The following is a 24,434-nucleotide window of genomic DNA, read 5'->3' on the forward strand; positions in this document are numbered from 1 at the left end:
TGATACAGAGTAAAATACAAGCAGATGTTTAAAAAGGACAAGACAGGAAAATATGAAAACTGTTGAAAACTGAACAACAGACAGAAACCTTTACCCTCTAATAGTGAGAGCAACATAACAACCATGTCTTTCTGTAGGTCAAGAAGCTCCTTCAGCAGACCAATCTGGCTGGAGTCCTGTGACCATAAAAAGATGCACAAGATCTTACAGTAATGACAACAGGTCTTATATCATTTAAAAATATTAGGGGTTTACATAGACTTATAGAGATGCAATAGTCACCGGTGAAGAGGAAAACACAAGTCAAAAGTGTCAACAATTATCACACAAAATTATTTTAACATATACTTTTACAAATACTTGTTATGATATGAGGTGTGCATTCAAAACACTGTGTTGCATACAGTCACATTCACAACAAAGAAGGTGCTGCAAAAAGAAGTTAAATAACCAAACCCTCATGCTGAGAGACTTTATAAAAATGGTTTAGGAAAATATTGAATGTGAAAATGTAAACGGAACCATGTCTTTGGAAATGTCTTTTCCTATCTGAACAATGATTAAATCCTCATGACAGTGCACATTAGATTCAATAGCTGAAGCTTTTGTGACACAAAATGAACAGCTTAGTATTTAACGACCCATCAATAAAGGTTCCATCTGCAATGCCTGCGCAATGAAAAAGTCTACACGTTTCACTGCAAACAAACGTTGCACCACCTGCTAATTCATTATTCAATTAATTATTCCTTCATCTAGAGAAACCGGAACTCAGTAGATATAGTAGCCAGTTAAAAATAAAGATCGGAATACTTTTTGATGGCCCGATCTTACTGTCTTTATGGTTTGTGTTAGGACAACCTAATAATACTACAAATAAGACTAATGTTATATTATATACAAATGTTATATTAATGCTTAAATAGTGTTATAATAAAAGCAACACAGAAGCCACAAAGCAACACAACACAAATAAAAGGCATATTCCATAAGGTTAATTTATTAGTGAATGAAAATGGCAACTGAATTGTAGCCCATGTTAAATGTGTGCACACAAAGTGGATATCACATTAAAACGTATATTCCAACACCAGATAATCTCATGTTTATACTCCAACAGTGGAAGTTAAAAGTCGGTCCCTCTCTCAGGAAGTTTTGTAGTCACCTGCTTCTTTATTGTGAATGAACTGATTCAGAAAAAAACAATGTTTATTGGTAATTATAATATTGTTGTATAATAATGTCTGGTGCTGTACATATTAGGCTTTGGAGTAGGGAGAATATTAAATTATATAAATAATATATTCAGTTATTCCTGTAGCCTAGTATGGTCCCATATGCATAAGCAGGCGTGCCTCAATATTTAATTCAAGTGTTTAGAAAAAGACGCACTGACCAGATAATAATGTACTTTCATATTATTGATCTGTTTGTGTGTATTTTCTTGAATAATGACCTCACCATTTGCACCAGAATTATACAGTAATTTGGCGTGCCTTGAAATGTACTGACAGTTATGAGTAATTACAGAGTAATAGAGGTTTCATTCTCACAGAATACATTATTTTGTGTCTGATTTATGAGACACACGTAGATGTTTACTATCTTTTTAAAAAGACCTTTAGTTTTATACTCCTTAAATAGCTGTCAATTGGTGGTTATATTGAAAAAAAAAAAACATTTCAAAAATCATATATGTGGTTTAATGACCTGTGTGGTATATAACATTTTCAGATTATATTTGAGAGTAAGTTATTGCATTATGTTTTTACTTAATGCAAAAAATAAAAGCATAGACACAAGTTTCTTAATGCTTTTCAAAAATGATCTAATGTAGCTAACGTGGGCCTCTCAGCAAGATCTCTCACAAATATTAGTATTTTCTGAAGTGTGTATTTGATCATATGAGTTGAAAAACTTGTGGTTCACAATGACTCAACAAGGCGCTGAAGAATCTGAGTTTTAAAACTCATCTTCTACCTTGTGTTTAGTTTGGAGAGACATTGATCTCAGCATTAAAAAGTAAGTCCTATTTACTGTGGAAGATTTAAAGTGCCTAAATTAAAATAAATCAATCAAGGAAATAAAGTGAAATACACATTGTTATTTTATAATAATATTTTGTTTTTATGTATGCATTTAGTGTGTCACAGTTAAATGAAAAACCTTCATTAAAAGACAGTTATGTAGCTTTGTATGTGTTACTAACTGATTATATTGACTGTGACATTACTAAAAAGAAGAAGCTCCCTTGCATCTCCTCATGAAAACTAATGAGAGTGGTTTGTATTTAGTATTGTCAAGTTTAAGTTACCCTCTGCTTGGCAACCCTGAAATATAATACACCTTCTCACTTTGTTTTCTGTGTTGTAATTTGAGTTAAATATGGCATGGAAAAGTCATGTCACAGTGGAAAAATGTAAATAATCATCTTTTACATTTGTTTCTCATTTAATTATGAAACATTAATGCATACATAAAAAGGTATTCCAATTAACAATTTATATTGTATTTAACTTTATTTCTTTGTTTGGTTTGTTTAAATTTAGGCATTTTAGAGCTTCCATAATAACCAAACCCCTAATTAAGACATTTCTAATTAAGTGTTCTTATTTCATCTTTAAAAACAGGTGGATATAAAACAACCTGATAAGGGAAACCAACATTGAATAAATTACAAACTAGTAAACACAATATCACATCAATAGATAAATAAAATGGATACATACTTTACCCTGCATTGACCATGTGGAAGACAGTTTAAATAATAAATCAATTATTCAGTTGTCAAACAGTTAAAAACAGTATTACATTTTCAAATACTCTTTTGTATGACAAAAAAAATATTTTGTTCGACAGTAAAACAATGTTTGGGCTAGTATAGATTTCCACACTAAATAATACATACATCACATCGTTAACATACTCTACTATGGTTAATGTTTTTTTTTTGGAATTGCACATTTAAAATCCCCTGTTCACTGGTTTACCATAGTACCTCAAACACAATGACTGTAAAGCAGAACAGCACACAGGAAAGTAATTTTGTGTTAGGTGCACCATATGTGTTAAGCGTATGCTGAGCTGGGAACGTATGGATGAAGTATGGCTCGGCTCTTAACTTGAATGTATGATTAAAGGGTTATGCATGCAAAACATTGTGCGAATAATAAAGTTGCCATTAGCCTCAGTCATCCACAGAGGATGACTGCACTGTATAGAGTGGAAAAGTTATGTGATTTCCCTCAAAGTATTTTGACCTTTCATTTGTAGCAATAAAGTTGTACAAGATAGTCTGAAATCAATGTGATCCCACACTTTTGGTCAGGTTGGGGTACTAAGTGTGTTATATTTATGTGTTTTATGTGTATTACATTAAGTGGATATTAAAACCTTTTTTTAGAGCAGACATTTTGATTTGTCGAAGAAGGAAAAGCACAGGAGTTACTATAACATTAAAGATGACTCTGTGCTATTCCCAGTGTGTCCCAGTAAGCCACAGCAGTGTGAACAATACCATGACCCTGAGACTCAAGCAGCTAAATGTAATTTATCATTAATGTTATTATTTACACCTGTGCATTTCCTACTGTGACATATCCTTTCAGATTTAAAGTGAATGTGAAGAACCACTTTCAAACCACCCCACTGTGTAGGTACAAATAAATGGTTGAAATACTCAAGAAATCCAAAGTGACTTTGGTCTCTACATGTAATATTCAGGCGTACTGTATGCAGTGTATACTGGCCACCTATTAAACAAAAGTTTGCAAGCATGTTTACTATTAGGCTTGTAACAACATAGTCCTTTTCATGCACATGTAAGGAGTTGTTTATACTGTTATATGTACAGTATACTGTATGTACCCAGTAGAGGTAAACTCTACCAAAAATCCACAGAAAGACATTCCCGAAGGCTTGGTAATGATGGCGTGCACAATAAGTGCAATGTTGACCCTTACTTTTGAGACTCATGATAACAACAGAGAGCCAAAATGAAACAGAAAATAAGCTGCAATGGTGAACATCCCTTAAAATAAAATATGTCATGAGATCAAAGTTGTAGAACAGATTTATTCTGTCAATACTGATCGTGTAAGTGTAGATTTGAGTTTAGTGATCTCAGTCCACACATGAAGATACAGAAAGGCAACACTAAGTTTCCTTCATTTGACATGTTTAAAGATATTATATAATATTTTTCATTTAGGAAGTATAATTAATTGAATGATATGTGCGTACCTGTGCCAGCTTCATCATCATGTGGGCAAAGACATGAAGGAATCCGACAATAGCATCCCACAGCCTGCTGTGGGCCAGGGACTGCTGGTTGCCGGTACATGGGCCCTAAAGAGAGAAACTGTGTGTTACGCACATAATAAACAATCAAACCAGCAAGTGTAAATGCCTGATTTGTTCAGCTTTTACCTGAATGTATTCAGTTAGACTGTTGAAAATCTGTTTTGCCACTGTCATGGCTTTGGAGAAATTCTTTTTGCCGGGGTCATCAATGATATCCTTGCCAGAGTAATACCAGTAGAAGTCACTGATAGACTCCTTCATTGAAAAAAAGAGATGTAAGTACAGTATTCTTATACCATAGAAGTAAGATTTTTTTTATCAGGGTAAAAGAAAAAAAAATGTCTTTGTATATAAATCCCTTCTTATTTTAAAATACTATTTTTAAAATACTACATACAAAGTACTTACAGTGTCCCGGTCATCTGACTTTCTTGATTATCTGAGCTACCAAATGAAAAGCCTTTGGAGCTATAAAATGACTGAAAATCCATGATTGAAGGCAAAGTTGTATAGCAAAATTGGATGTGTACCAATCCAATTTTGTACCAATCCAACCAGCTACACGTTCAATACCACATCCCCCATAGCACGTGTAGATTTTGTGACAATATAATCCCCAATATGGCCTTTCAAACTTTGATTTTAATCGTTATTAACTGCACCATCTTTAGGCTGAACTAAGGTTTGCACCTGGAGTCTGAGGAGATAATCTACGGTACAGATGATGACGTTGATGGTAGTTGTGCTGCCTGTTTGTGTCCGCAAGTAGTTCTGAAAATCTGCAGCAAAATAGGGATCATTTTGAAAAATAGTAACATTTTACATTTCAATGAAATTCATAACTTGGTTTCAGTTGAATTTTACTCGCATTTAAAACATTCTCACCGTTATTATGACCCTCACAAAGCAGCTGCAAGAAACGGAAGAGGTCACAGGTGAACTCATCATCTGCCATCACTTTCTCATCTAAAAAAAATGAAACCAACGAGAATGTTAAATTACACCCTAAATTCAGATGAGATAACGCTAAATATGATGGTAAAATGTCTTACTGGTAATTACTGAAACAGTTTGCCTGAGTATAATCAGCATGAGAATAAAATTAATTGCTCAACTCACCTTCATCTCTCAATAGATTTTAGTAACAGACACTGCAATAACCACCTCTGACCCACTGTTGCTTTTTTGGTTTTTGTTTTACAATAAACTAAAAATAAATACACAATATTATAAATAATATTAATGGAACAAATACAAATGACTGGGGTCTGACAATGGTCTGACATACCATCAAATGTCAAACAACATACATGCATCACATGCACACAGTTAACATAAAAACAAGTTCCAGTGATAAAGAGTAAACACAGAAAACACATCAGACATACAGTGACATTAACGACATTTAAAAACTAAGCAGACAATAATAATGCACTGTTGTACAGATAGAAAAACTGCATTCAAGTTAAAATATTGCAGTACTCAGGGGTGAACTGGTGAGTTTACTGATGGGCTGTTAATCAACTTGCTATTTAAAAAAAACTTTTAATTATGTAAAAAATAAATAAAAATAGCAGATAAGGGATGATCAGGGTGTTTAGGTGTGTATCATCCTGTATGTAACGTCACTGGTCTGTATACTGTATATGCCTTCTTAAAATCCCAGTCCACCACTGGCCCATAATGAACACACACAGACACACAGACACAGAATCATGCAGCACACACTAACTTTGCTCTAATGCAGCAGAGTTAAATGTCAGAGAGATTGGGGCATTGTCCATCAAAATGTTGAAGGGAATCCAGAGCAACGATATACACCGATCAGACATAACAAAAAGGCCACCTGGGCACCCTGATGTTATGGCTGATCGGTGTATGATAGCAGAGGAAGGGACTGCACATTCTCCATCTAATGACTTCCAACAGACTTGCACTTGGATGTACCATGGAAATGTTTAATCTTTCATATTAAACGGTTTCATGGCTTGAACTTAATCTCTTAAAGGTCCAGTGTGTAACATTTAGGAGGCTCTATTGGCAAAAATGTAATATAATAAGTATGTGTTCATTAGTATATGATCACCTAAAAATAAGGATCATGTTTTTGTTATCACAGAATGAGACCACCATGTTGTTTTTGTGGCCATCGTAGTTTCTCCTACACACTTGGAAGGCGAGTAGTATTCAGTCGGTTGCAATCTGCAACTTCACCACTAGATACCACTAAATCTTAAACACTGGTCCTTTAAATTATTAAATTAAAAATTTGGTGTAGGCTAATCTACCAGACTTTTCTTTTTCAATATTTGTGTTTAAATAGCGTTCAAAATAATATTCCGATAGATCTGTGTGTGCCATTTCTTTGCAAGCTTCATGCACATTGGTCATTAAGACTGACTACGTTACAACAGTGTTTGTAGCCATATTTCAAAATAAGAACAGCTTCTCTATAAATGATGCGACTGAAAAATTTAAATAAGTTATTAATGTTGAAATGAAGACTTCCATCACTCTTGCACAGGGTACATACTCTAACAAACAATTTTCATCAAGGTTTCACCCACAATTTTAGTAGTTTTTCATGAGCAGAAAAGACCAGATTCCATTCATTGCTTTGGAAATGAACAAGAAATGTGAGAAGGGGCACGAGCTATGAACATGAAAGATGGACAGAGGCATCCAATCCTCTCTTGGTGGAGCTTCAGTGTTAGAAAATGAAGTGATGGAGCAAGAGGGACAGGGTAGAGAGAGAGGAATAAGAGAGGCAGATGGGCAGAAACATGATTTACCCCGATCTAGGTTCAAGTCTGAGGACCATGAAAGGAGGGACAAGGGAGAGGTGGCAGTGATCGTGAGGAAGGGAGAGAGGATCAGTGTGTTGACAACAGTAGAGGACTAAGAGATGAGGAGGGGGAGATTAACAACATTCCATGGCAAATTCATTCAGGTAGAATTTCAAATGAAACCTCCAGAATTAGATGACAAAAGTTGGTAAAAGAGTAGGTGAAGCCCAATCAACAAGTCAAACTACTGGACATACTAAGTGGAAAAAAAAAAGAAAAGAACAGTAAACTGACTCAAGTTAAATGAAATCCTTAAGTTGAATCCTTTAACAGTTATCAAGTGTTAATAATATTTAATGTTAGGTATCTAATCATTCGATTTAATTCAAGTTTGTACAGCAAATGTTGCAGATGGAAGATGAATTAATAGATGCTCAGAAGGTCTTAAAAGTATCTATTAATTCATGTCTTATTTTGACTGATTCATTTTTTTTCTGTGTTAATGGTGATGAGGCAAATACCTTATTTACAGTCACTAACAAAAACATCACTTGATCAGCATATTCTCTCAGAGTTGTCTACTTCATAATAATCTCTTCAAAAAGCATATGATGTTGCTCAAAAATATGAAATCCCTTGTGTTTTTGTGTTAATCTACAATGCACAGAATAAACTTTGTTTGTTTGTTTTTGGACATACACAGTTTTCAAGTCAAGTGAAGACACACATATCTCTTGCAAATGAAGAAACTATTCTTCAACCATATCAAATAAGCATGATTTTGATTTTTATCAGCTTATTTTGGCGTACTTGCTGCGCACAAGTGCCAATCATACATCAGCAAATGTTATAGTGCTAAGTGACAAGAAATTAGGAAATACAATTATTACATCTGCTTAAATAATTTAGGGGTATAGTCCATGTAGGCTTAGTAAATGTTGTTCTGAGTCTGTTGCTGAGTGGAAAGTTGTGGGACAATGGCATAATTTGGTATTCACCTATTTGTGAATTGAATGTGCTTTTAATGTGTTTACTTTGTTGTTGTGGCATACAAGGAACAGCAAAGCACTGTACGGTATATGCATTTGATTCCTCATGCAGACATAATGTGTGGCATTTTCACTTGTACCCCATCGGTGGTGATTGTGTACATTATTGTTTAATGAAATGGGTAAGGTAAGTGTAATCAATAATGTAATCTGTGCCCTCAAATTAAATTAAACATCAATGTCTGTGGTGTGATGTTTTGCCCGCTGTAAGAGTAGGGAGACTTACTAGTGCCCTCCTCTGAAACCATGCCCAGCCCCTCTGCCTTGTTCTGCCTCTCAAAGGCATTCAGATCCAGGACACTGCAGCATAAACATAAACGTAAACCCATTTTTAGACACATTAGTTACTTTACAATTCAAAAGTTAAAGATTGTTGTTGAAAACTGACCAGCATGTCTGCATCAGTGCCTGGACACTCAAAAAGAAGCCTACATCCTTCTTATCCTTCAAGTACTCCAGCATTTTCTGTCAAAAAAAGAGGGGGTAATCCATAAAAAGTGCTCCTCTAAAGCCAACGTCAAATTCAAAATGACATAACCTAAAAGGATTTGTTTTGAGAACACATACCCGTTGAACCTCACTGTTTCCGCCATTAAGGATAGAGATACCCAGCTTGAGGGTTGTAGTCACCATAGGGCCGGTCTCACCTACATTAAAAAAGACATAGTCATAAACTTGGCAGGGGTAAACTGAATAACTATGCAGGCAGGTTTGCAGGCAAGAATGGAAAACTAAAGATCAAGCAAGACTACCTTTGCAGGCACTGATCATTTGTAGGACCATCTCAGCAGCACCACGATTATGAAGTCTGGACTGCTGGTACAACAGCCTTTGTTTCTCCATTTCTTTTTCCTGCGGTGGACACAAACATTATGAGCATATGCTGCTGTTGTATTTATCACAGAGAATTTAAATAGATAGAGTGGACTCTTTCAGGTCAGGTATTTGTTGAAATATTCAGTGGCAGTTTCCAATACACCAGGACTGGGTTGCACCAATCCATTACTATGTCCTTCTGTTCAGTCTGTTATTTTAATGTAGGGCAGAATTTTCAAGATTTATTTTAATTTATTTATGATATGTCAATATATAGGTGTTGTCATTATTATATATTTCACTCTTCACTATAAAAAGGTCATATATTAGATTTTTGAAAGTTTAGTCAGTTGGTACACAACAGTTACAACTGCCAGTTACTGGGTGTATAATATAATATTTAGTAACAACTTATCTCTACACAAGGACTAAACTGTGTGGTGCAACTTGCTTTTTATTCATGCACAAAACTCCATTTGTAAACACTTCTGTTAGAAATCATCTAACTTTGAAATTACAAACAGCTGGTGCAACTGGCTGCAGGTGTTGTTCATTAAAAAGTTGTCCATTCTATCTATTCAAATTCTTTCAATGTCAACTCACATTCACTCACCTTTCACTCAAGTCCCTAACTGTTTACCTTATTACTGTCTAATCAACTTACCACAGGTCATCATGGAACTAAGGTTCTGGGAATTACATATTAATAAAATCAATGTCATGTCATGCTTTTTCCTTAAATCAAAATATTCACTCGCTTCATTTGCATTATGGGTTGTTACTGTCCATTTAAAGTACCTGTTTGACACTTTCACACATTCTGTCACCCCACTGTATTAGTCATGGAGTTGTTACACTACTTCCTCACGTTTGCTGGCTGGAGCAAGCGTTAGACTACAGGAAACAGCCCCATTGGCTTAGCATTTTAGCCATACAGCTTACCAAAGAGTCTTTATTGCAGTAGCCCTGCAAATAACATACTTTGGACACGAGCTGTGATCCCTCTGTATCAGAGATATTTCTTTGGCATTTTATAGTATTGTGCCTTTGTTTTAAGAAATGGTTCGAAATATTCATGCAAAGTAAATTTCTACTTGTACCAAGTAGAAATTTTCAGCGGTGAGCCAATTGGGAAATGAAATGCCATTTATGGAAAGAAAATGGCAATCAAATGAATATCTCTGAATCCAGAGGACAAACTGACATTCCTCTGTTCAGCCACATCACAAATCAACTTGTAGCATCCCACATCCTGACCCTAAAACAACCCCCACCCTGCCACCCCTAGCCTCCCCTCCCTCCCTTCCCATGCCCAACCCCCCCTCCCTCCCACCCACGTATGCCTGGCCATGCTCTACCCACTATGTGTCGTGCAGTTGGACCTCAAGGCTACGCTGCAGTCCCTGACTATCTAATGAATGCTGATTATGAACTATGCACTATATGATGTGTGTGAATTGACTTTTAAAACTATGACTATGTGTATGAATATATAGCTTTTAACATTGCATGTTCTATACTGGCTTTCACTGTAGTCCGTCAGTATGCTATGTGAGTGGGGGAAGGGAACATTGATCAGTAACATTCAGTTAATTAAGACTGGTGTTATGAGGGTGAGAAGGATTACATGGAACGATGACGAAAGAGACAGAGAGAAAGACAAATGGGACAGCTATATAAACTGGGAGGAATGACATCACTAGTCAATGATGTTTGTTTGTGTTGGATCAAATTCACAGACACAGAATTTCAATGGCCTTTAACAACACATCCAATTTTATCTCCAGGCTTTTTGTACAGTCTTGTAGTATGTCTAACTCCCCAGTTTAACATAAGCCCACACATTTTGAAAGCATTTTTGTTCATAAATATCTTTTAGTAGTTTAAATCGACAGTACATGTTGACAAAGAAGAAAAAAAGTTTATAGTCAAACAAATAAAAATCTTGAACTTTAATAGTTCACCTTCAGTTGATTCGAACAGTGAAGTCAGCACTGGGTGTATCGATGACTACATTGTGTGAACTTGACACAAGGAATGTAGTAAAGGACTGCACAGTGGCAGCTGGCATTGCCTTTCAAAGTAAGTTATAGTATAGAAAACCCTGCCAGTCCACTCCAGTTCTATGAGCTATACGGAGTAGAACAAGATGAATGGGCAGTGTTGCAGTGGGCTATGTGGTGTAACAGGAAAAACTTTAACTCTCATTTTTTCATAACTTTATCCAAGGTGGTTTCCATTGTCCATCAAGCCGAGTTGATATCTTATTTTAAAAAGTAAAATATCTGTATTGTTATAAATATTATTTTGATCATTATTATTATTATTATTGATGTTAAATAACATTCAGTTAATTTAATCTATTTAGACCCAATCCAGATTCATGGCACAAAAAAGTGTAAACACGACTAATAGATCTTTTGATACAGTAAATGGTACATTTAAATAATTGCAGTGTTTTTTTTTCTTGTCTCAAGTTGTCGTGGTATTTGAAAAGATAGAGATATAAAAAAAAACTCTGGATTGGAACTTTGAGTTTCTAAATCAAGCAACACACAATGAATGAAGCACAACATACAAACAGAAGAGACAGAACACAGACAGACAGAGGTTATGAGACAAAACAAAGAAAGAGAGAGATGTGGCTGTGAAGTAATGTGCCGATGATGAGGTCACTCAATGCGTTGAGAGCTACCGCTCCACTGTGTTCCTGGTCCCCAGCCCCTCGCCGCCCATTACCAGTTCTGACTGTCGCACCTCAAAGGGCATCTCATCCTCAGCATTTTCCACCATTTCCTCTCCCCCTTCTTCTTCCTCACCAATATGGCAACTCTAAATAAATAGAGAGGGGAAATAAAAAAATAAGCTTGTTTCTATTATGCATATATCAAACCTCAACTCATAGCCAAACCCCTCTGCAATCACTCACCTTTGCCATAATGTCGGCATATGCCATATAAAGATGATCTGTATCAAGTTTACTGAAATGGGGACAAGAGGAAACAATTGGTGAACAAGGAATAACACAAAATACATAAAATCTAAATGAATAAATAAAGCCCTGTGTTTGTTCTACATTTCTGCATTTCAGTCTCGCTGTATCAGCGAGAACCTATCTAACCTCTTTTCTGTTAGAGCGGTACGACTGAAATGCAGAATAAGCTGGTGGAGGGGATCTGGCTTTGTTTCTTTCTCCTCCTCTTCATCTCCTTCCTCTTGCTCCATTGCTTTCTGGAGTGCACAGGGAGAGGAAGACTGAGCAATGGTTCACAAAAAACAAACAATTCCAGATGAAACAGATGCGAGATGACACTCACAGATAAGTCATCTATCATCCTGTCTTCAAATGAATATCCTTCAGTGTGCAGCCAGTTGCGTTTGTATCCCTCAAGGAACATGTTTGAAGCTCTGTGCCTGCAATGCAAAAAAATACAACAAAAAACAGCTTGTATTTGCATTTTCAAACATCTGTTGTGGTAACATGTCAGTTCTCACAGTTTTTTACCTTGGAATGTTGTAAAGCGGCGTCATTCTAAAGCAAGCGACCACGGCCCTGCGTCTCTGCTTGGACAACAGTTTGTGCCACACCATCTTCTTGGATTTAAATGGGTGCTCCGTCTATACCAGAAAAGGTAAACATTCTTGGAAAGTGGCCAAAAGAGTTCCTATGGTAACTTTTTATATACACCAGGGAAATATTATTATATATTATATATTAACCCCATGATAAGAATATGGAGTATATTGTAGTTAAAAAAAGACAGCAACGCCTGAAATTAAGCTGTTGCTGTTTTTATCTGCTATCTGATAAAACATGGATTGGTTATACAACATTAATTTCTTAGGTTTCTTTAAGAAAATTAAATAGTAAGTAAAATAAAAAAAAGTAAAGTGCAGAGTGTTTGCCATTGTCAGCCTGCCTGAGGATGTCATTAGTTACTCTTAGTACTGCTGTTTCTGTAGTATGTTGGTGGCGAAAGTCAGATTGTAAAATTATTGAAAACATGACATGTTCTTCTATGACCTCAAAGCTGCTGTGCATTATTTTCTGGAATTTAGGAATGATTGCTGTGTTGTTAAAAATATTTAGCACTTTGTTTATTATTTTTATTTATTATTCACACACTATAGTAGAATGTTTATATCTAATTCAAATAACATGTACGCAACTGGTTAAGTACAATCCTTTTTTTCAAAGCTATTTCCATCTCTGTCAGTGGTCATTTTCTCATTCTCTGTGCTGGAGAAACTGTGTGTGTCTACTACAGTGAGTGTGGTTGAGTATGGCCACTCACAACTTCAAGGTGGTAGAGGACAGCAGAAACCTCCTGCACTCTCTTCACAACTTTCATGGGAGCATCAGCATCTTCAGCCTTCCCTGCCATTTCCTTGTACAGGGCCATCTGCCAACGCATGGATGGGTTGTCCACCTGTCCACAACACAGGGATAAAAAGTTTTCTGAGATATATTGTGACAGATTAAAATCTGATTCCTTAGAGGCAAATACAACACTCTTGGACTAACAATCCAGGAATTATACCTTGCCCTGAAGATGAAGGTTGTTCTGCAGGAACTCTCTTACTTCTTCATCAGTGTCTCTCTGTAAAGTAAAAAGCTTTATCAATCATTTTCCTCCTAAGAATAGAGAATAGCTATGGAATGGTTACTATACTACATATTCAACATGATACAAATCAGGTATCAGATGTTTACCGTAACCAAGTTCATTCAAAGTCAGAAAAAAAAAATACCAAAGAGTATCGGATCTTGGCCAAGTTGATGAGCTCTTGATCAGCGGGAGAGCACATGTTGAGGCCTATAGGGAGCATCTTTTTCAAGGCAGCCACAATAAGTGAAGTCTGCACAGAATAACGGTCTCCCCGTCTTTTCTTCTTGGTACGTTCAGTATCTGAGCCTCCACTCTGAGAAAAGGGACAAAAAACCAAAAAGCATTCACAGTATCTCATAAAATGCCAGAGGTATAACACCACAGATAACACTGCTTTGTATCAAACAGCCTTGATTCAATGCCAGACAGTCACTTTCATGGATATAAACTCTCATTAGTAATTACCTACTTTTTCCTATAATGCTAGGACTGACTGCAACACCACAAGAGTAAATATGCTACTGATTCTACACAGTATGCAACTGTACATCACATGAGTATGAGCATGAGTTTGTCAACACAGTCAGAATTAATTAGAATTCATGACAAACCTTGGTGATTGTTTTAATAATAACTACTGAACATCACCCTATCTTTTAGTAATGAGTAGATCTCTCTGTGTAGCTATACCCAGCTACATTCACAGGGGATTCTTGTTAAACATGTTACTGTCAGCTACGTGTAAATAAAACATAAGTGCCTACATTTAAATATCTACATTCCTGTTATTCCCCAAATATGAAAAACATTCTTTCTCTGAGCTCAGACTGGTAAGTAGAGGGTGTAGTGACAATGTGAGGGCAAAGTGGGGATATAGCTGGCTTTGGGAAAGGGAAGCTGAAAGGAATGGGATAAGAAAGTAAATCAGTGAAATTGCATTTTAAAAACATGCAACAGAAAACAGATTTCATTCAAGTGACAACCCATTCAGCATTCCTTGAACAGGATACATAGCTAAAATAAACTCAAATGTTTTTTTCTCTAATTGTGAATTACATTTTGGAACAACTGAAGTGGTGAAAGATTAAAATATTAGACGAAGTTACTGACACAAAACTCTTGAAATTAGACCGATTAATAGCAGGCTGTTAAGATCACACAACTACTGTAAAACAAATCTATGGGATATGTCCCTGTGCTCAGCTCCTGAACTCTTTTTTTCTGTTCCTGTGAGAGTTCAGTCCTTCTGTTATCTGCTCTTTCTGGAGTCCTCCAAGATGTGCGAATGTATGTTGACATGTATGAGAGTTTACAGTTTACAGTATAAATGCATTTTGCCATATGAATGTTTAGTCTATTAAATGCATGCTCAATGAATAGGTCACATGGTATTTCTATTTGAGCCATAGAAGTGTAGATATCAGCATCACACAGTAACAGCCACCTCACACAATTTGGCGACTGTGTTGATGAGTGATATTGATACTACTGATTAACCTAATATGGTCCACTGACCTTTACAAAATCCACAGTCAGTTATTATGGTGTTGTTTACAGTGTTTGCCTTGTGAAAATAATGGCTAGATTTTATCGGTACATCTGTTCATCAAGTGTCTGCAACCTGACAATTCAGCCACATATGTTAAGGCTGAAATGGAAAAAACGAACAGAAGAGGCTGGATACAGGCTATCTAATGGCAATCTTTTCATCATAGGTGTTTGATGGGGTGTCATTGTCAGACATGTACAATTAAGTGAACCCCAGAGGCCCTTCGCCCCCCTATTCAAGTTAAATAACAAACAGTGCCAGATGTACAGCTTCTGCTTCAGTCCAGTGCCAGATGCAAGTGTGTTATGAAAGACTAGTTAAGAGGAAACAGGCTGCAAAGCATTTCAGGGAATACTTTAGATAATAAGAGTGAATTAATGTATTGGTTAGGTTCATGGTCATTTTGAGCACAAAATCTAAAGATGGAACCCAACAAATGTTTTTAAGAAATCTGCTTCAGTGATGTTAAGCATCAAGTCTTGTGTTAGTGTGAATACTAGGGAGTGTAAAGGAAACCAGGATGTGAAATGATATTTCCAGGGAGGAGAGAAGAAAGAGCACAGAGAAGACTAACATCATCCCCTAGAGGCAAAAAGCTGCATTACAAAAACTACAGGTCAACCATCCTTCAATGAAAAGAAACAAAAGACATACTAGAAGACTCCAACTCAACTATGATCAAAAAAGAGCAAACTCAGTGACAGGATGATGGCACTGTGCTCTCACTACCACCTTGGGCTTGGTGTAAAGCCCAGTGCCATGAGCCCAACTCTACAGCTGAGTACTTTCATCAAGCGCCTCCAGACTCCCCCCCTCACACACTGGCAGGACCGGGGATGGCCCACAGATGGGACCTTCCCTTTTGTCCAGTGATCCTTTATGAGAATAACGTGAATGTCTCTCTCTAGTGCGTACGCATTAAAGTTTGTCCTTATGTATAAGTTTGCACTAGTTAAGGTCTATAGTATGTAGGCATAAATCAGTAGTTTTATGTAAGACATGGAGCGATCCAATCTAAGACTGTGTGTCAGTGCACAAGTGCAGAGGCTCGTACCCTGGGGTATAGCAATGCTAATAGCGGTGTAAGGGGATCCAAACTCCATCTGTTGCTTCTTTGAAGAAACTTCTGGCTAGGATTTTCAAATTCTATTAATATAAATAACTATATATTTATAGCAATGACAAATTCTCAACTGAGTTGTGTTCCTGTCATGATAGACTGCAAAGAATTCATGACTAAGCAGACACAGCTGCATGTACAGAAAAAGCATTTGTCACTGGCACCAAATTAGTTGTCTTGGGTTGTGTCTCTATGAATGGAATGCACATGTCTGTTTGTGTGTGTCTGTGTGCATGAGCGAGTAAGTAGGCTTGTGCAAGTGTGTGGTTTTAAATGTATGTGGATCAGATGTGCCAGTGTGCTGGAGAGGTTGATGAAAAGCTCCCCCAAAGTGAGGTGCCATGCGATCAGCACAGCGGTCGTGCAGGAACAAAGTCTAACCTCTGAGTCCCCGCCCTGGAAACCCAGCCGCAACCAAAAAGAAGAGGACAAGGGACAGCCAAAGAGAGAATAATGTTAACACAGCTGCTATCGTTCTCAAATTTGCGAATTAAAATCAAACCTCCCAAAGGTATAGCAGGCTTCGCTATGTTTAACCAAGCCCAGTAAGCAAGAGTATAAAAAAATAGTACATACACAAAATCAGAAACTACCAGAAACTTAGGCACTGACCTGGTGGTTAAGTGCCTTTCTGTTTTAGATTGCTTTGATGGATTATAGTCAATGATACAATATTTTGAATTTCCTAAGGCCAATACAAAACTATAGAGTTCAATAATTACTATTTATATTTGGATGGCTGAAAATGGTCGGTAAAGTAACAACATCTTAAAATCATGATAAAAAAACAAGGGCACAAAGAAAGGGAGACATATAGCTGTTGCTCAATATGCCTGATTTGAGATCTGACACTACCAGCGTCACTGCAGCACTGGCTCTGCCTTTCATTAACTCACCTTGCTCATTTTGCTCTTGCTGTCAGCGGTGAGGAATGACATGTTATTGATCTCATTCATCACCACAAAGTTCTGTTCCTCTCGCTTGAAGTTCTACAATAAAGAGAGAAACAGGAAACATATGGTAAAGGATGAATGAGCTGCTAAGAAATGGCTGCGTTCAAAGGCCAAATGAACATACTCACATGAGACTTGGACCAGAAAATAAAGACCTCCCCAACCATTCGGAAGAGCTCCTCTGCATCTGGGTCTGGGCATGTCAGCCACCTTGCTCTGTAGCAGAATACATTACTTTAAGTCACAAAACGTTTGGCTAATAAGCAATAATTGAACACATAAGTGCATTATGTTGAAATATTCTGTCAGTACCAGTTAGGATTCATGGTTCAAGATGTGTAATATCTTGGTGTTTGTTACTTTATTGTACCTGTTGTTGTCCACATAACGAATAAGTAGAGGGTAGAGAGCATACAAGTCTCTGCAGAGGACAGCAAACTCATCACGTATAGTGCCGTCTTCTTCATCCCCCTCTGATTTACCCTCCATCCGCAAATGGTCCTCTTCAGCCACTACCTTCGAAGTGCGTTTCTTCAGCTTATCCATTGTTGGGATGAAGTGGGACTTCAGCATTTCTGGCTTTGCCCTGCTAACAATAGGCTGAGAGAACACTAAGAGACAAGACAAATGGTGTCATGACACCTCTACAAAAAATGACTCAGGTGTACTCAGTGAAACATTAATATTTAAAACTCACCAGCCAACCTCTTCATCCAAGAGGCCTCATCAATACCCAAGTTGTTGACAACAATTTTCATGATGCTGCCCAGCAACTGATTGAGGTGTTCTGATGTGACACTGGTGCAGAGCCGGCACTCCATCTCTGGGAAGTTTTCAAGTCCTCTCTCCCACCAGCGGGGCAGGTAGTTACACAGCATGGGCAAAGTGATTTCAATCACATGAGGCATCTCAGTATAACGAGCCCCTGACTCCGCCAAGTCCCCAATCTCCTTCAGCAGAGCATCCAGCTCTGGAATGTCTGGACATAATTCCTGGACCTCATTGGGGAGGCCCAAGACTTCACAAGAGAAGTAGTAAAAAGTTAAAAACAAGATTTTTTTAGACAGAAAACAAATCAGAGAAAAGAGTAATGCACTCACTGGCTCTCTCCCTGGGTGTCTTTGTGGTGTAGACGGAGAAAGCGTTGAATTCATTTAGATAGGGCTCTAAGTAGGCCACTGGCATAGCTGCTGCAAGGTGAGCCAAACACTCTCCAAGAGCTGGCCTCTGCCTGTAAACGTAAAGGATAAGTGCAAAAAATGGTCACACGTATCTACTTCTAACTCACTTTACAGATTGTAATGTATGCAGCTATGGAGTTACCTCTCAACATGTGGATTCTTGACAGTCCCCAGGGAGTAGATACTACACATGATGCGATAGCATGACATCTGTAGATCATCCACTGTATGCAAACAACAGTGACAGGTACAGCAGTGTCAGGATAGATGAATTAATAAATAAACACCATGTAAAATCAGAAATAGTACCAATGTTAAAGTACTCACGCATAACATCATCTCCAAACTGATGCTGAGCGATGTGATCAAACAGGGAGGTAAGCACTGGAAGCAGGGCGATGGTTGTGTAATTAATGTTTTGGGACACGCCTTTCACTTGCTATAAAAAAGGGAGGCAGCAGGATATTTAAGGTGCAATGTTTAACAGATTGTTTGCAGTCAGGAATAGCAATATTTCAAATATGGTGTCCTTGTATTACCTGATTGCCTTTGGATACTTTGCCCAGTTTGAGGTTCTCTACCATCTTCTCAATATCATCAGCAGCACTCTCAAAGAATGATCGTAGCCCCGCTTTCACAATCTCAGGCCCCGACTTCATTACGGTCCTAATAAAGCACATAAGAAAGATTTTAATGAAGAACAAAACAAGAAACATAATCATCTTAACTATATTACACACATCATGTGAGTAAATTAAAAATACTAAACCTTGCATCAAGTGACCGAGCCAGAATGTGGAGACAGTTAACGATTGCTGAAGCATCAGTTCCTGCACATAAAAATACAGTTCTGCTGTGATGTAGAATTCAGATCACAACATATTGAATACATATAAAGCAAGATCAACTGCACTTGCTCTAACCTGGATGACAATACATCGTATACAATACAGCCACATATGAGAAACACAGGAAAGAGTGAAAAGATTCAGAAAGAATTTGACATCTTACCAAAGAGAGAAACTCTGTGTCTCACCAGAGCGGACATTTTACAGAAGATACTATGATGAAAAGGAAAGGAAAGGAATGGGAAGGAAGGGAAAATGCAAGAAGAGGGAAATGTTCATAAAAGGTAGAAAGTGATTTACAAAAAGAATACAAAACATAACGTCTCTGTGTGTTCTGTATAAGACAGGAAATCACCTTGCAATCATCTCCTTCTCCTTATTGGAAGAATGCCCACCACTCCCCAGAACTTTTGCAGGTGTCGACAAGAAGTATAGGCAGTGGTTTTTGAAATACTGGTTGATGAGAGGCATCAAGATCTGAGAGAGAAAGTTTTCACACTTAGCACAGTGACGATAACAAGTTGGGTCTTCAAAATTGTGACCACTCTAGCTTTACACAATAGTCTCACCTTGGCAAAAAATTTGATTTCCTGCTCATGAGGAGACTTCTCCACTCGTCCGCTGCTTACCACAGCCTCTGTACAACAAATATGATAGTTTCACAATAACGCTAGCAAGAAAGATCTACTTTGAATTACACCAACACAATTCTATTAGATGTTAAAGTATCTGTTCTTCATCCTTGCTCCACAGTACCAAGATGAGCGATGAACTCCTGGGCAATTTCCATCCATTTCAACAGCTTCTGCAGGAAACCATAAGCAAATCTCTTCTCGATGGATGAGATGTCAGACTCCATATCTTTCAGGCCCCTAAAGTAAAACTGAATTTAATCTTTGTACATGAACACTTTCCACCATGAGTATGTGTGACACATCATAAAACATAATTTCAGGATGCAAATAATGCAACTTCATTACTGGCTCCCTTATAGTCAAAGGATCAATTATCATAAACAGAAACATAAAGTATTACCTAAAACTACAACTTATTGCTATGATGTATATTGGTATTAATTCATATAGATGTAACCTGTTGCTCTTAATCGTGTCATTTGTATAGGCAGGTGATCTGAGGATACTATCTGCTAGGGCCATATAATTAATATACTAAACTAAAGTTTAAAAACAAATACAGGTCCTTGCTAGATTTTCTACATGAACCATTCTTCTGCATTATTACCTTGTGACAGCATATCCATTAAGCTGAAGGAACTTGAGCAGCTCATGAGCCTTCTCTCTATCTCGTGCCTTTTCTTTTGCTGTCAGAGTGTCATAGGGCACGAGCAGAGGATGTGTTCCACCTCCTACACATAACAGAAACACAATCAATACTCTTAAAGAAAATGGGCAACAGTCAAATCTCTCATTTTTCATAGGTCTAGGTCCCCTCCACTAAAAACTATCTTACCTTTTGACTGTAGCTCCAACTTTTTCTTCCGTCCCCATGTGTTATGGTAATTTTCTGCCAGTTGCTCTGCCATAGACTGTAAACAGATGATGAATTAATAATCTATCAATATGAATATTGATCAGATACTAAGATTATAGCACAGAAGGTTCAAATATTTAGTGCCATACCTGCAGGTCTCTTGAAAGAGCCATGTGTGTGATATCAATGGGCTGTGGACTGTAGCCATGGCTTGGGTCATACGTTGCCTAAAATCAAAAGAGCAATCATTATATACTGCTGTGATAACACTAATAAGTATTAGTACAATTCATCCAATCTATACCTGGGCGGTCTGTGAGATTTTTCGTGATGCTGCTTTCTTCTTCTCGGACTCTTCTTCCTCTCTAGCTTTATCTATGTTCCACTCCCATGCAATCATGGCTTTGACTGACTCTTTGATTGGCCAACGGTAGATCTCTTTGTCCTGCCAGAAGAAATTTCACAGTGATCAGAAGCAGGTACTGATGAAGTTACAGGAAGAGTCAATGCACAGCGTGAGTGCAGACCTACCTTTTCTGAGAAGGTTTTGTAAGGCCTGAGCATGGGATGAGTTTTTGCATTTTCATCCAGCACCTCACCATATGACCAGTTATTCTGGATCTGAAAATACATGTATATACAAAATATAGATTAAAGCTGTCATTCAGGTTTTCAAATATTTAATGCCTTCCTTCTTACTTGCACTAAGTCTGAATCCATTTGGAATTATAGATCCTAATACCTGTTCTGATCAAACTAACTCAGCAATGTTGCTGAATAATAGTATTAGACAATTGTAAGTGATTAGGTGTGGATGAAAACAAAAGTCGTACCTTTTCAAAGGCCCATTTATCATGTGTATATTCAGCATATTTGTTGATAAAGGGATCCAGTCTCTCAGGGATGATAGTGCTGTGGTTGGAGGAAGAATCAGATGATTTTTAGCTTTGATTCTTTTACAGAGAGATACTTTATATCTTGAAAGACATAATGACAAAAATCCTCTTACTTGGTGGTCTCTACTGGTTTAGGATCAAAGTTTCCCTCTGCATCTACTGATGCCTTTTTCTCGGTTTTGGAGGAGTAGCTGGCGTCCACATAGTCGGGGGGTATGGCTCCAGCAATGGCGCAGATGCATGGCATTGAAATTTTGAAAATCTCAGCATCAAATTTCTGTAATCACAATAACAAAATATAACAATATGCCCATACACCAAATGTACGGATAAAGAGAAACCTCATATTGAAGGAGCTCCACCTTGTGTGCCAGCGATTCAAAGATCCCCCAAAACAGTTTGCGAGTCAGATGCAGCTCCTCTTCTGATGCAACTCCAAAGTTGGCCCAACCATTAGGGAGACAATAATATTTCCAACACCGCTCATAGTGATTGGTCAAAAGCTGATGAACAAGTGAAAGTAAAAAAATTAATACCAGAAAAACATGATAACTGAACGGGAAGTTTTTTAAGAGTTTCATAATATCTTAAGGTCCTCATACCTTCAGTGGCATTTTGGCGTACTCATTGAGAATGGGCACATCAAACACCAGCCGCCTCAGCAGGTGCTGAAGCATGGATGGACGTAAATGTCTGAAAGAAGGATAAACAAAGTTAACATCACCTGTGAAACACGGCAATATTAAATGACATGAAAAGTTGCCGTGAGGTTAAACTCACTTGCACAAAGCCATGAGGCACTCTTCGATGATGTCCCTTTGGGCCTTTGTGAAGGCTCGTCCACGAGACAGCCGGTAGATTGTGTGCAACATTGAGTCGATCATTATGGCTCGGTGGTCACTGCCAGCAAAGAGTGGGGCACACTTGGTGATGAGTGGCAACACAGCAGAACACAGGTAGCGGTTCAAAGCGAGGGCCATCTCTGTGGTGCTGAAAGCAACCTGTGAATCAGGTCCAACAGTTTGGTTATAATCCTGCTCTGCACTTCTCCCCAACAACCATATACAACTGTGTGTTTGCAAATAGTTTGAGGCTCACCGTGTCCAGAGAGGCAGCAGCCCTCATGTCGGGCAGAAAGCCCACCTCCAGCACATGGAGGAGGAAATCCTGGTTGTCAATACCATACACTCTGTCCAGGAACAGAACCATGGGAGCCTTGTGATCCGGCACAAAACTAGCTGACATCTTTGGTTCTATGATGCTGTTGTCTAAGCATGTCATAAAGAAAACATTTTTGAAAAATGATTAACAAAATGCAAAGTTGGACAGAAGTGATCGGATGGCAAAGGGAGCTTTTAGCATACAGCTGTATACAATTTATGTTCACATTACATGTAGTTAAACCTTGAGCACTGGTTAGGATACTAACAGCATACTCTGTGTGTTGATTACATGGATAAACACTGATTAAAGCCACCTAACTTCATAAATTCAGTATGTTCACCCAAGTGTTTACCTTTTCCAAAAGAAGGTATCTGAAGAGGAAGGCTGATGACTCCCACCAGGTCCTCAAGAGGGACCAGAGACCTCAGGATGGCCCTGATCCTCAGAGCCTCACCCTTACCAGCCTGGATCAACTGTAGAGACAAAAGCTCAGTTTTTCTACAAAGAACATTTTCAATTAGATTTCTTATTCCTGTAACTTTCTTTCTTTGTCCAGTATGGTAGCTACTAAACAGCTTACGTGCATCTCTGGAGCACAACGTCCCAGCAAGTCAATAAGGGCAGAGTAGAAAGACATAATGGCGTTTCCCAGGTGCACCCTGTTCTCCTCATGCTGCTCTTCTCCTCCAAACCTACCAGAAAAAAGACAGTGGCTCTCAATCTTTCTGCAACAGCACGAGGAGATAATGCACTCTTTGGCGCCTAAATACCATCAGATGGCTTTCGAACCAAAGCTGAGAGCTCTTACATAGGAAAGCGCCTGTCTTTCTTTACACTGGGGCCATCCCTTGCAGGGTCCTCTGATATTTTGATGGCCTCCTCTATTGCAGCCAGCAGACCATTACCTCCCTCCCCTCTTAGGGCTGGACCAAAGCACTCAGGCCTGCGAATGAGGAGACGTACCACTACGTTGGCATTCTCTTCTACGCTCTCTCCTACAGGAAGGAAAGAAAAACATTAACTGTTATTAATAAGGGAGAAAAAGGGAAACAATAGGGCCATTAGAATAAAATATTGCATTGTGTAGCAAATAAAAAATCAGACCATTGACAAATACTGCAAAGCGAAGAAAGTCAAGGTATTTTTCTCCACCACAAGGATTCCAGCCAATGTCAGGGTAGCCTTTAGCCAGTAGCATTGGACAGCTCTGAAGTCCACATCCAGCTAAATACTTCACCACCTGAAGAGATATCAGTGTACTAAAGTGAGTAAAGAAGCGAAATGAGAAGAATGTTGCACAATGCCTGTTTTGTGCATATTAACTGTATTTTACCATTTCTAGGTCCTGCTCTTGGAGAGCCAATGCCAGCTCGTTGTTGTCAATACAAGAGGCTGCAGCCACATCCAAAGGGGTGGAGCCCCGCATTCCTAAAGAACAGCAGAGAATATTCCAGCTTTAGAACAGTTCACACATTAAGAACAAATAATCAAGAGTAATACTGGAACTCAACAAAGACAATCACCAAGGCCGATGCCACTGTTCTGGAGAAGGTAGCTGAGGTGGTCAAACATAGAGCGCTGATTCTGACGACTGATGCGACAGAAATAGCAGAGAAAACGGCAACAGTTTGTCACCACTCGAGGGAATCTGATCTCCTGTTGGAAGAAG

At 38.1% G+C, this 24,434-nt stretch overlaps 1 protein-coding gene across 7 annotated transcripts in view; it reads right to left on the bottom strand.

Annotated features, from left to right (window-relative positions):
- The window catches only part of LOC127364044 (ryanodine receptor 1), a 48,998-nt gene that overhangs the window by 6,496 nt on the left and 18,068 nt on the right, over positions 1-24,434 (bottom strand). Inside the window, exons 43-91 of one of the 7 annotated variants that reach the window (XM_051401139.1) lie at positions 24,289-24,421; positions 24,099-24,193; positions 23,870-24,005; positions 23,574-23,760; positions 23,346-23,457; positions 23,118-23,238; positions 22,700-22,869; positions 22,382-22,602; positions 22,204-22,294; positions 21,964-22,104; positions 21,715-21,878; positions 21,539-21,617; positions 21,237-21,326; positions 21,010-21,150; positions 20,855-20,932; positions 20,685-20,760; positions 20,457-20,580; positions 19,971-20,086; positions 19,784-19,851; positions 19,570-19,691; positions 19,378-19,427; positions 19,136-19,196; positions 18,906-19,032; positions 18,694-18,805; positions 18,509-18,590; positions 18,286-18,416; positions 17,883-18,203; positions 17,556-17,796; positions 17,314-17,401; positions 17,129-17,221; positions 16,614-16,628; positions 13,706-13,876; positions 13,495-13,554; positions 13,249-13,383; positions 12,459-12,571; positions 12,271-12,367; positions 12,075-12,184; positions 11,883-11,934; positions 11,693-11,785; positions 8,890-8,989; positions 8,705-8,784; positions 8,526-8,602; positions 8,364-8,437; positions 7,095-7,112; positions 5,188-5,268; positions 4,993-5,081; positions 4,429-4,557; positions 4,243-4,347; positions 95-176 (exon numbers count right to left, since the gene is read on the bottom strand). In XM_051401139.1, coding sequence (XP_051257099.1) covers positions 95-176; positions 4,243-4,347; positions 4,429-4,557; positions 4,993-5,081; positions 5,188-5,268; positions 7,095-7,112; positions 8,364-8,437; positions 8,526-8,602; positions 8,705-8,784; positions 8,890-8,989; positions 11,693-11,785; positions 11,883-11,934; positions 12,075-12,184; positions 12,271-12,367; positions 12,459-12,571; positions 13,249-13,383; positions 13,495-13,554; positions 13,706-13,876; positions 16,614-16,628; positions 17,129-17,221; positions 17,314-17,401; positions 17,556-17,796; positions 17,883-18,203; positions 18,286-18,416; positions 18,509-18,590; positions 18,694-18,805; positions 18,906-19,032; positions 19,136-19,196; positions 19,378-19,427; positions 19,570-19,691; positions 19,784-19,851; positions 19,971-20,086; positions 20,457-20,580; positions 20,685-20,760; positions 20,855-20,932; positions 21,010-21,150; positions 21,237-21,326; positions 21,539-21,617; positions 21,715-21,878; positions 21,964-22,104; positions 22,204-22,294; positions 22,382-22,602; positions 22,700-22,869; positions 23,118-23,238; positions 23,346-23,457; positions 23,574-23,760; positions 23,870-24,005; positions 24,099-24,193; positions 24,289-24,421 — 5,452 coding nt within the window. The remainder of the gene's footprint in view (positions 1-94; positions 177-4,242; positions 4,348-4,428; positions 4,558-4,992; positions 5,082-5,187; positions 5,269-7,094; positions 7,113-8,363; positions 8,438-8,525; positions 8,603-8,704; positions 8,785-8,889; positions 8,990-11,692; positions 11,786-11,882; positions 11,935-12,074; positions 12,185-12,270; positions 12,368-12,458; positions 12,572-13,248; positions 13,384-13,494; positions 13,555-13,705; positions 13,877-16,613; positions 16,629-17,128; positions 17,222-17,313; positions 17,402-17,555; positions 17,797-17,882; positions 18,204-18,285; positions 18,417-18,508; positions 18,591-18,693; positions 18,806-18,905; positions 19,033-19,135; positions 19,197-19,377; positions 19,428-19,569; positions 19,692-19,783; positions 19,852-19,970; positions 20,087-20,456; positions 20,581-20,684; positions 20,761-20,854; positions 20,933-21,009; positions 21,151-21,236; positions 21,327-21,538; positions 21,618-21,714; positions 21,879-21,963; positions 22,105-22,203; positions 22,295-22,381; positions 22,603-22,699; positions 22,870-23,117; positions 23,239-23,345; positions 23,458-23,573; positions 23,761-23,869; positions 24,006-24,098; positions 24,194-24,288; positions 24,422-24,434) is intronic. The other 6 variants (XM_051401142.1, XM_051401140.1, XM_051401143.1 and 3 more) reach the window with 6 other exon arrangements.

The sequence above is a fragment of the Dicentrarchus labrax genome, unplaced genomic scaffold (genome assembly GCF_905237075.1).
Source record: "Dicentrarchus labrax unplaced genomic scaffold, dlabrax2021, whole genome shotgun sequence".
NCBI lineage: Eukaryota > Metazoa > Chordata > Actinopteri > Moronidae > Dicentrarchus > Dicentrarchus labrax.